Source organism: Rousettus aegyptiacus, unplaced genomic scaffold (genome assembly GCF_014176215.1).
Source record: "Rousettus aegyptiacus isolate mRouAeg1 unplaced genomic scaffold, mRouAeg1.p scaffold_m13_p_17, whole genome shotgun sequence".
Lineage (NCBI taxonomy): Eukaryota > Metazoa > Chordata > Mammalia > Chiroptera > Pteropodidae > Rousettus > Rousettus aegyptiacus.
In genome coordinates this window covers 44012903-44024285 of record NW_023416292.1, presented here as the reverse complement: position 1 = coordinate 44024285, position 11383 = coordinate 44012903, and the positions used below count along the sequence as shown (strand labels likewise).

Here is an 11383-nt window from a genome sequence, read left to right as displayed (position 1 = left end):
GTTAATGGACAACCTCTGCCTCTGCAAACCTGCTTGCTTGCTAGAGGGGGTTTTGGGGCTTTTTAAGCTATTCCTTCTAGAGGCCGGGGCCGATTCTCTAGTGGGGAGAGTCCGTCGCTGCCGGCTAATAAAGGCTCGTAATTAATCTCAATTGGCTCCGTGGGTCTTAAATTTGATCGGGCAACAGTGCCAAGGGCGAGTGACTCAGTGGCAAATGTCCCACAGTTCCCTCTTGCCAGTCCCTTCTGAGGTCTTGGGAGATCTTAACAGAAATTGTGTCTAAGAGCAGTGGGCGATCCAAGGCACAGGTTGGGCTGTTTCCATCCTAAGTCTCAGTAGCAAGGCTCTAAAGATGTCTTTGACCTCGTTCAGAGCTTGAGGGTCGCCTGCCCTGCTTGCCTGCGCACGTGGCCACGTGGCATGTGGCCAGCCAGGGATAGAGAAATGTGGGCTCTGCGGGAGACACTTCCTGCATAGCAGTTTAAATTCCAGGTACTAGAAATGAATTCTCAAGTTGTCGCTGTAGGACGCCACAGGAAAGACCCCCCGGAAGATTTACCCATTAGCCGGTTAGGAAAAAACCGTTTTAGGAAGTGAAATGAGAATCTCCGGACACACTTCCCTTTCCTCCTTCACCCCGCCCCCACCTCCCATGTGCTCCGCCCCTCTGCTTCCCTCCGCCCAGCCCCGCCCGGAGCCCAGCTGGCCTCGGAGACCAGAGCTCCGGAAAAACGGTTCCATCCGGGTGCTTTCTCGAGGAGGGCTTAGGGAGTGGCTCTATGACGAGCAGGGGGAGGAGCCAACTCCGGAGACTGAGACTTCCTGACGGAGAGGGCGGAGGGGTGCGGACTGTCCCGTGCACGCCCCATGTGCATTCCATGCTGAACAATGGGGGGGGTTTCTCTCATCTCAAACTTCCCTTTGAGGCGGGAATATCATATAAGAAGTTTAACTTTAAAGGTCCCCTCCTTTGAAGTCTTGTTCGTAACCTCTCCTCCCACTCGTCTCTCCTCCCTGTTGGATAACCGTGACGCTCTGCCCGTTTCCGGTCTCTTCTTCCCTCCACTTTTGCGCAGATGGTGGGGTCTGCAGGGGTGCGCAAGCGCAGAGAGCTCGGGGCGGTGTCGCCGAGGGGCGGGTGACGCAGCAGCGTCGCTGCCATTTTAAGTTGTTTGTTCTGGTTTCTCGTCTCAAACGGGACTCTATCCGTTCCGCGAGACGGTGAAGCCGCCGCCGCTTCCGCAGCCACCGGAGGCGGGGAACGAGGCTGTGCCGCCACGGACGCTCGCCATCCGGTCGGCTTTCCCCGTCCGGGTCTCCGCAGCCCGCTTTCCGGAGAGCCGGAGCGACGTGGGAAAGGAGGACTCGAGAGCAGATGCTTGAACTGAAATAACTTTATTTCTGGGCTGACTTGGCTGACAGACCTCTTAGCGCAGGGCTTCCTTTCCCTCCCCCGGCGCCGGGACCAACCTCCCCCTTCTCGTTTTCCTTCTTTCTTTTTCTCTTCGCCGCCGCCGTCCTCCCTCCGCCCCGGGGCTCCGAGCCAGACTATGGGTCCCAGGCGGGGACTGCGTGGCGGCAGCAGCGCGGGCGGCCCGGTCCCAGTGCGCACCGCAGTGGGGATGGGGGCGCTCAGTTGGCTGGTGGTGTTCTCTTGACATGGCTCCTGCCCGAACCGCGAGTAGCGCCCCCGCCGCCGCCTCTTCCGCCGCCGCCACCGCTCCGCCCGCGGGCTGCGGCTAGAGGGCCCGCCCTGCCCGAGTTGGTCTGCGATCCTGACCTCCAGGGACAGGGAGGTGACTCCCCGCCATCCACCCGCTCCTCGGGCAGTTCGCTAACGACCCCACCCTAAACCATCCAAATTCGGGAAACATGGTCTGTTCTACGTGGGAGAGCTAATCGGAATCTGGGAACTCCATTTCTATTATTTTTGGGGGGTGGGTTGGGGTGGACATTTTAAAAAGTAATATTAACCCTACTGTGTGTTTTTTTCACCCCCCTCCCCCCCCCCCCGACTGAGCCTTACCATTTACCCTCTCCCGCCTACTCTACCTGGGCGGGAATTGTTTCCACGATGAAATGAGTGAAAACCTGAGGGATCCTGTGTCTCCCGTGGTGCGAGTGAGTCGCTGCCGCTGAAGGCAAGGGGTGGGGGTGGATCTGGGGTGGGTGGGGTCCAAAGGCAGGTGGTCCCTGGGCACTGCCTGGATTTGGGAGAGGAACCCACTACCTTTGCTTCAGGAATGCCCAGAAGATAAGTCGCACTCCCTACGGTCTTGAACGGGGGCAGATTCTTAGGAAAGGCTCTCCTGGGGGAATGTAAAACTTCTTGCAGGGCTAGGGGTGTTGGAATCCCGGGCATTAATCAGGTCTGACCACAGAGCCAGAATAATTATTATATCGTATTATATGCTCCCTTTTCCCTCTGCCATCATGATTCTCTTTGGCAGCAGCATTAGCAGCCACCTGAGGTTGAAAATGTGGGTGATGGGGAAGTTGGTAGAGACTCCGCTGTTTTTTCTCATGGCTCCTTTGGGCAACAGCTGCCCGCACCCGGTATACACTGTAGTCGATGGCAGGGAAACCCCGAACCTCTCCCCTTCCTTCTCTACTGATTTTGCACTTTTCTGTTTGTTCACGACCAAGTGTAATCAATAACAAGCCCTGACGATACATAGCAATAGTGAAACCTGAAATAACTAAGAATTAGGTACTACAGCCATGGATCTGGCTGGGTAAAATCCAATTGGGTATTTCAGTTTCATTCACCTTCCCTGTTTTGGTGTTTTGGGGAGGCTTTTTGTTTTTCTTTTTTTTCTCTTTTTCTTAAGGATCACACTTCCCCCTCCCTGTTCCTTTTCATAATTCCTTTTCTAAAAAGGGGGGGTGGGAGCGGATGGATTTTAAGGATTGGACTGGTGTCATCTGTGTTTTAGTCATCTGTGTTTTATTGCACACATAAATCCTGGTAATAGGTTTTTCATTTCTTCCCCAAAGCCTTTATTTTGGCAGCTAGCCAAATGTGTTTTACAAAAAGTTAGTTCAAGTATTTTCTCATCTTTTCTTCCTCTCCTTTTTCCCATTCCATCCCAAACTTTATTGTCCAAACATGACTGGACAGTGGCTTTTGTTTCTTGACCCTGCCATGACAGTCTGCTAATATTGCCAGAGGTGCAATTTTTGGGTTACAGTTGTGATTTTAGCTATTCAATCATATTAGCAGGGGAAAAAATGACTTGTTTCTGTTGTACTTGAGTCTTAAGAAAAAGTACCCATAGTTTAGTGACAATTTCCAAAGGCTTTAGTACCATCTGTATTTCAAAATGGGGGACCCAAACTCCCGGAAGAAACAAGCTCTGAACAGACTACGTGCTCAGCTTAGAAAGAAAAAAGAATCTCTAGCTGACCAGTTTGACTTCAAGATGTATATTGCCTTTGTATTCAAGGAGAAGGTAATTTAAAGTTCTTAATGTGAATTAGCACAAGTGGTTTTTGTAAGTTGTTAAAATAACTGAATATTAGGTTAAAGAGTGGTTGGGAAGTCTAAATTGTATGCTTTGATTTCAACCTTATGGGGGAATTCTCTGAATCCAGTATCAGTGTAACTGAATGGGAGGCTTGAGTATTCACTGGTTTGGAATTATTTAATTCTAAAGCTTAGTAGGGTCCAGTTTTAATGTGGTATGGGCAACACTAAAACTTTCATTTGTGTTTTACTGTAAATTTCATTTATGTAGATTTGCATAGAGAACTTTATAACTGAATTTAAAGGCTGTCTAATGTATAAATAGGATGATTGAAATTGGTAGATTGGAATCGAAATGTTTGTGTTAAAAGCAGTCTGTTTAAGTTCAGGATGTAGGTCCCTTTTTTCATAATACATTTAATGAAATAGAATACACCTCAATTTTTAGGAGCAATTAAATAACTCAGATGGCTAATTTGTGTTTAGAAGTAAAATTTATTAAAATTCAAAATGAGAGGAAGTTGAATTTTTTTTTAATCTTAATCAGAATTCTACAGTTAAATAGCAAATAATAAGTTGTGAGTTGTCAAGGAGAACATGATAAAAGCAGTATTTTTTTTTTTAAATGAGTAGTTTCTTAAATAAGTTCCATTTGATATATGATTAGGTTATGAATATAAGGAAATACTGCTTGGGTTTTTATGCTTAAATTTTGACTTAATTTCAAATCAAATATATATTTGGAAGTTTCCCAGGTTTTTATATTTTAACTGAAAATTTATTAATGTCAATGCTCTTAACTGCTAGAGTAATAGCTTTGTAGTTTCAGAAGTGGTTTGTTTTGACGTGATTGTCCCAAGATTGGATAGTCCCAAGGATTAGCTTCCTGTTCTCTTATTTTTTGTTAATAATTTGACTGCAGAATTGATAAGATCAGAAATTAGTTGAAGATATTGTTTATTAGAAATAAACCTAAAATATGTGGCAAGACTAGATCTTTGTATTTACAAGGTGCCTCAAACTGTAAAACCTGTTTTCTATGAATGGACAGTATCTAGGCACATGTCCTTAGTAGGTCATGAATTTTATAACCAGAATTGATGGTGAGCACTTGGTCCGAACTAAATTTGAAACTCCGGTAGACATTTTTTTTTCCTTGCAAATATTGACACTTGTTATATAATATCCAGAGGGAGTAATGGAAATTTACCTTCAAGGAGTAAAACAGTTCATTTGTTTGAATAGCTTTGTTTTTAAGCAGGTGAGATTTTAATTTAGCGATGTATAGAACCAGTTATACATCAAGAATAAATCATCTGATTTTTTTTTTTTTTAAGTCTTAGGGCCTCTTGTTTGTTTTGCACAGCATTTAAGAAGTCTTGTTTAAAATAAATACTTGTTATAGATACTACCATAGTGCTATAAAACTATCCAGTTAAACATTCTGATAATAGCCTGTTTTTACATGGTTGGGGTTGGGGAGTATGGTGGGGAAAGGATTTGCCTATTTGAAAATCTGTGTTTTCAGTACAAAAAATACTTCAGTTACGAATTTTGCTGAGTTAGAATAAAGGTACGACATTGTAATATGAACTGGGTGTTAAAAGACAGCGTGCTACCAGTGGATTAATATGCCATTTTTTTTTTCTTTTAGAAGAAAAAATCGGCACTTTTTGAAGTGTCTGAGGTTATACCAGTCATGACAAATAATTATGAAGAAAATATCTTGAAAGGTGTGCGAGATTCCAGCTATTCCTTGGAAAGTTCTGTCGAACTTTTACAGAAGGATGTGGTACAACTCCATGCTCCTCGATACCAGTCAATGAGAAGGGTAAGTTCTATTTTGAAGTCTTGATTTTGGTACATTGTGAATTAAGTTTGCTTTCCCCCTCTACCCCACCTCGCCCAAGAATGGGTAGTTACCGTGGTCATGAATCTCTTTAAAAATTCACTTCAAATAAAATATATAAGTAACTTTTCTGGTATTATGTTGATAATGATGCACATTATTTATGTGAAAATAATTTTATACTACTGTTCATTGGGTTTTCCTTTTTTGGGGAGGACAGCTAACATCATGCCCCAAATAAAGTAAAAGATGCTATTGCTACTAACCTTCTAAACTGTAGCTCATTGGAAGTTAATCTGGCATACTTGAACAAGCAATCCCCAGCATTAGTGGTGGGTGGGGGAAGGTTGGAGATAACTATGTACTGGTTTGGCAGAGGTTTATTGGCCTTTAATATGCTAGACCATAATAACAGGAACATCAGCATATAACAAAAATTGCATTTTAGTTGTAATAAGAAGGTAATGATTCCTGTCAGAAGTTCTAAGATACCTTTGGTTAAATAGTTCTGATTTTGAAAAGTGGAAATAAAGGTACAGGGACTTATAAAAAATCAGCTTTAGTTTGAGTTTTTCCCATGCACTGATGAATTTAGGTCTTCATATGAGGGACCTTGAGTGACTGGGCTCCTCTACGAGATAAAAATTGGCATGAATTATTAGGTCATGAGCTCTTCAGATTATATATAGTCCTGTTGCTATTATATATCACAATAAACAATATATAGTGGACCTTTTGCAGTTGTGAAATGTTTCTATAGTTAAACCTTGTTAACAGATTTGTTTCTTTGAAAGTAACTTTTTCTTTTTTGTCATTTTATAGGACGTCATTGGCTGTACTCAGGAGATGGATTTCATTCTGTGGCCTCGGAATGATATTGAAAAAATTGTCTGTCTCCTGTTTTCTAGGTGGAAGGAATCAGATGAGCCTTTTAGGCCTGTTCAGGTATTTTGTTCTAAAATAAGTGTGGTGAGCACAACTAAGTGAAAACTCCTGGAGTAGGGTCTAATTTAAATTCTTGGAATGTTTTCTGATGAGTTTTATGAGTTCCATCATTTTAATATTGTAATACAGGATGAGAAACCATTTGGATTATAGAATCTCTTGAGAATGAGTTGGTACTCAGCTACCCAGTGTTTCTTTGAAATTATGGCCAAAGGAAATCTTTTAAGGTAGACATTTGTCTTATGGAGGTGGGGCGCATGGGTGAACTTCGGAAGATCACTTCCCCTGCATCACAACACACCTGAAATAGTATACTTAACTATCCTGGGAATAGAACTTTCTATGATGAAGAAAATGTTCTGTCTTAAAGAGACTATTCAGAATGATGGCCACTAGCTACATGTGATTATTGAGCATTTGAAATGTGGCTAGTGTTACTGAATTTTAAATTGCATTTTAATTAAATTTAAGTAGCCACTATTGGCTGCTATATTGGACAGCATAACTGTATGCATATGTGTGCAGTAGATGTTTCATGTAGTGTAACACATTTGTAGTTACATATAAATGTATGTGTTTCTTAATTAGGCTAAATTTGAGTTTCATCACGGTGACTATGAAAAACAGTTTTTGCATGTACTGAGCCGCAAGGATAAGACTGGAATTGTTGTCAACAATCCTAACCAGTCAGTGTTTCTCTTCATTGACAGGCAGCACTTGCAGGTAAGCATTTTTTGGGAGGGGAGAGGGGTCCATGTGAGGGCTCATTTGGTTAGCAAACTTCTATACAAGGTACCTGATTCTGTTTTGCCCCTTCAAAATTGCATGGTTTTTGAAATTATTAAAAAAAAAAAAATCCTGGGCCTCACTGTAGAACAGTAGTTCCCAACTTTTGCTGCATATTAGAACTGACTGGGGAACTTTTAAAAGTCATGAGTCCAGTGTACAGTAGAGCTTGAGAAAAGCTGCCCTACAGCTTTTCCACGTACACTGCAGTCACCAAGTCAGTATCACCTGAGGAGAACTTAATATGTAGAACATCAGGTCCTGTTCCAGTCTTGCTTAATCAGAATCTGCATTTTGAACAAAATCCTTGGGCAACTTGTAATAACATACTTTGAGAAGCACTGACCTATTTAAAAGTAAATAAAAATCTAAAGGGATGAGACATCTATATTTAAGAGATCTATATGTGTTTTAAATAACTACTTCCAATTTAAGCAGCAATCCAGGTTTTCCAAATTAACTTTAATTCTGTAAAACACTTCTCTTCAATCTAGACCTGACTGAATATCATTACTTAGAATTTAGGATATTTTACTATTAACTTTTAAAATAGTATTTAAATTCATTCAACAAATGATTGCATAGCCTACTGTACAGCAGTGAACAAGACAGACAAAAATTCCTGCCCTTATTGTGGGAGACTCAGCAGTAAGTATGTAAAATTTATAGTGAGAGAGTGATAAGCACTCAGAGAAAAGAAGGGGCAATATGTAAATGTTGGGTGTGAATTCTTAGATGGTGTAACCAGAAAAGACCTCACTGAGGTGATTTAAGTCAAGACTTTTTTTTTTTTTTTTTTTTAATGTTAATTGCATTATAGAACATGTTTTGCTTTGTTTTGTTTTTAGAATCTGGGGTCTTTACGTTAGGTCACCTGGTAGAAATGTTTAAGTTGACTTTTTCTATTTAATTGCTTGTAGCGTACTTTTATCTGAGTTACTGAGAAAATACTGTCTGGCAGAATATTGACTGTGTAGTCCACAACAGAGGTTTTTAGTCATAGAAGATTTAATAATGACTAGTGACTTGAAGGAGTTACTTTGCTAATAAGGTCAGATGTTTTGTTATTAAGGTCAGATGTTTTCTGTGCTTTAGGCAGCAAAACAACTTTAATCCTTTTAATGTAAAGAAATTTTTAAGATAATAAGCTAAATGTGGGTTGTAAGTAGGTGACCAGCAGTCCCAGTTTGTCTGAAATGTCCTGATTTTTTAGTTCTGGGATTCAGAAACCCCTCAGTCCTAGGCAGACAGGGATGGTTGGTTATTCAAAGTACAGATGAATTTTGTCTTTGGTGTTCTTTTTGTTTTTTTTTAAATGCCTACAGCACCTGGTATTCCAAGGTGGTCTCCCATCTAAGTACTAACCAGGCCAGACCCTGCTTAGCTTCCGAGATCAGACGAGAACGGGCACGTTCAGGGTGGCATGGCTGTAGATGGTCTTTGGTATTCTTAGTCTCCTCCTTCCACTCAGGTTCTCTTCTTCATCTTCATAAGCTGAAGATATGTTGGCCATATTTGCATTATGTAGAAGAATCAACCTTCACTAGTTCGCAAGGGAATTGATACGATAGCGGCCAACACATAATATTTCATGTACCAGACTCTACTAAGCTTTACATGTGTGAGCTCATTTAATCTTCACAACAATGCCGTGAGGTGTAGACCTTGTATAGACTTAAGAAAATCAAGAAAAGAAACTAAGTACCTTGAGCAAAATCACCTAGTACAGAGTTCTTTAGCCGTTTATTATAACGCAAGATACATAATATAAGGGCTAGACCAAAAGATAATTTTGGATTGGCAGGTAATATAGAGGCACATGCCTGGAGTCTGGATTCTCGTACAGGTGCAGCCACTTATTGGCTATGAGATCTTGGCCAAGTAACTTGTGAGCACGTTCTTTCTGCTGAGTAAATGATATTCATAAGGGTGTATCAATGGAAATGAAAAAACACACATGCATATGTGTATTTACATACGTAGACTGCTTCAGACATTGGCAAAGGTTGTCTTATGCCTTTTTTAGAGGTGCTAGAATGTAAAGATGATCTTTGAAGGCAGGTCTGGGTTCAGATTAATCTTCCATTTACTGGCAATGGTTATTTGTGAAAATGTTTGCCTTAAGTTAGATGTCAAAATGTAGTTTTTAAAAATACTTAAGAGTTTGATTTATCTGGTAATAGTTTGGCTTTCTTCTAGTCCCTTACTTAAGGATGTTCTTAAATCTTTATTTCTGATCTTCCTAGCTTATACTCTCCCTATATCTATTGTCTTTTTATAAACAAACATGATTTCAAACTTCTACTCAAATCTGTCTCCAACTCAAATCTGTCTCCATGAAATGCCTTTAACCCTAATTTCTTTTAGCAGTTTAAGGTTGACGTTCCTATCTTTTTATTCTGAATAAGTTCTTTAAAGGTTTATTTATAGTCATGCTTACTGTTTTCCTGTATTTTGTATGGCAAAGTTCTGTCTTTCTAAGGTCCCTATGAGTAGGGACCATCATTTATGCCCTTAATTCTGTGTGCCTTGTGTCCATTAAGTGCTTAATAAATTGTAGGACATTGACTTGATGTGAGAACTGATTACTTAAGTCTTATTTATTAAGAATATTAAAACTTTTCTCCTTCCAGACTCCAAAAAACAAAGCTACAATCTTCAAGTTATGCAGCATCTGCCTCTACCTGCCACAGGAACAGCTTACCCACTGGGCAGTTGGCACAATAGAGGATCACCTCCATCCTTATATGCCAGAATAGGGTACTGACCAGCAGAATGGAGACGATCAGAGAGTGCAGCAGCATTTTTTTTTTCTTGTTTTCTTACCACTTAATTCTTTCAGAGTTTAAAGAAAATGGACTCATGCACAGAACACTATGCATTTTGAAACTTGTTCATCCTGGATTTTTTTTTACATCATTTGTATCTCAGAACTTTAAAAAAATTAGATGTCTTCTGCACGGACTGTGTGAAAGAAGATGCTTTGCATTTTTGCTGCACTGCATCAGCATTTTACAAAAATGTGAAATGAAAGGACTATGTACACTGAAATGCTTAAATGTATCTGAAAGCACAAGGTGATAATCATTTTTGATGGTCTTTCCATTTGTGCTGGTTTTTGCCTCTTTGACATCTGTCATCAGTATTTAGAGGGTGAGACATGAATGTAACAGGCATAAATAACATTTTAAAAAACTTAATAGCTTTGCTATAATCACTTGTTCCAGAGTACTGTCAGATTCATTCTAATGACCAGAAGTGGTTAAAAAAAAAAAATAACATGGGAAAGAAATCTTAAATGCAAAAAGCATCTCATTGTACGCATTCTTGCCTCATATTTTACTGGGCCATGTTTGTTTCCTGGTACTTCTAAATGTTTATTTCCAGATCTCTTTCCCCAAGTTGCTGTTATAGAAGAGTATTCTGCTGAGTGTGGATACAGCTAGACACATGAAAGCAGATCTGGAGTCTGAAGTAGCTAAAGCAGCTATAAAACTGAGAAATACATTCATAGCTGCAGAAACCATGATAGGTAGAGGACTTTCCTTTTTGATTTTTGTTTTGTTTTCTGGTTTTAAAGAGATTTTTACTTAAAAAAAAAAAAAGATCTAGTGAAGTGTGCAGAAATATTGGTATCTACACCATCCTAAAGAAAACTTGCAAAAAAAAAAAGTATTAAAGTTGGAATCTTAAATTGTTAAAAACAGCCTTTGGGAGTCACAGTTCTAAAAGCAGAACTCATTTTGTGTATTGAACATAAGAAAAGACTATAGTTTTTTTTCTTTTAAAGAAAAGCTTTGCTTAAGGTTTGCATACTTTTATTGGAGTAAATCTGAATGATCCTACTCCTTTGGAGTAAAACTTAGTGCTTACTGGTTTCCAATTGTATTTAGCTTCTGGTTGGAATCTGAAAAAATGAAAACCTAAATAAAATAGGTGAAAGTTCCCTGACTATTCAGGTGAATACACAATACTTGAAGTGGTAACTCTTTTTCCATAAGTCACTGGGTAGGTGTTACTGATGACCTTCAGAAGGAAAAACCAGCAATTGGGTTTGTAATTTCAACAAGAAAAGGAATCACAGAACAAGCCTGGCCTTTTGCCTTGCTTTATAGGAAAAAAATTCTTAATTCTAAAATGGTTTCACGTCATGTTTTCTAATCAAATCAAAATGAGTCTATTTGAAACACTTGGAATGTTTATCATGGCTAGGAACTGTTTTAAGCTCTCAATGTATAAAACCCCTTGGGAAAATAGATGCTTGTCTAACTCACGTTGAGTAGGAGGATTTATAACCAACTATCTGGCTCTTGACTGTTTTATTATACTGAATCACA

General features: G+C 40.0%; 1 protein-coding gene and 1 pseudogene across 1 annotated transcript; one reads left to right on the top strand and one right to left on the bottom strand.

Annotated features, from left to right (window-relative positions):
• The first annotated feature begins 2181 nt into the window (after positions 1-2181).
• On the top strand, positions 2182-11345 carry CUNH6orf62 (chromosome unknown C6orf62 homolog). Its single transcript, XM_016140892.2, has 5 exons — positions 2182-3452; positions 5121-5297; positions 6138-6260; positions 6849-6983; positions 9680-11345. The coding sequence occupies exons 1-5, from the start codon at positions 3324-3326 to the stop codon at positions 9803-9805; spliced, it is 690 nt and encodes a 229-aa protein (XP_015996378.1). The 5' UTR covers positions 2182-3323; the 3' UTR covers positions 9806-11345.
• Positions 8363-8481, bottom strand: LOC118613193 (annotated as a pseudogene).
• Positions 11346-11383: the final 38 nt, after the last annotated feature.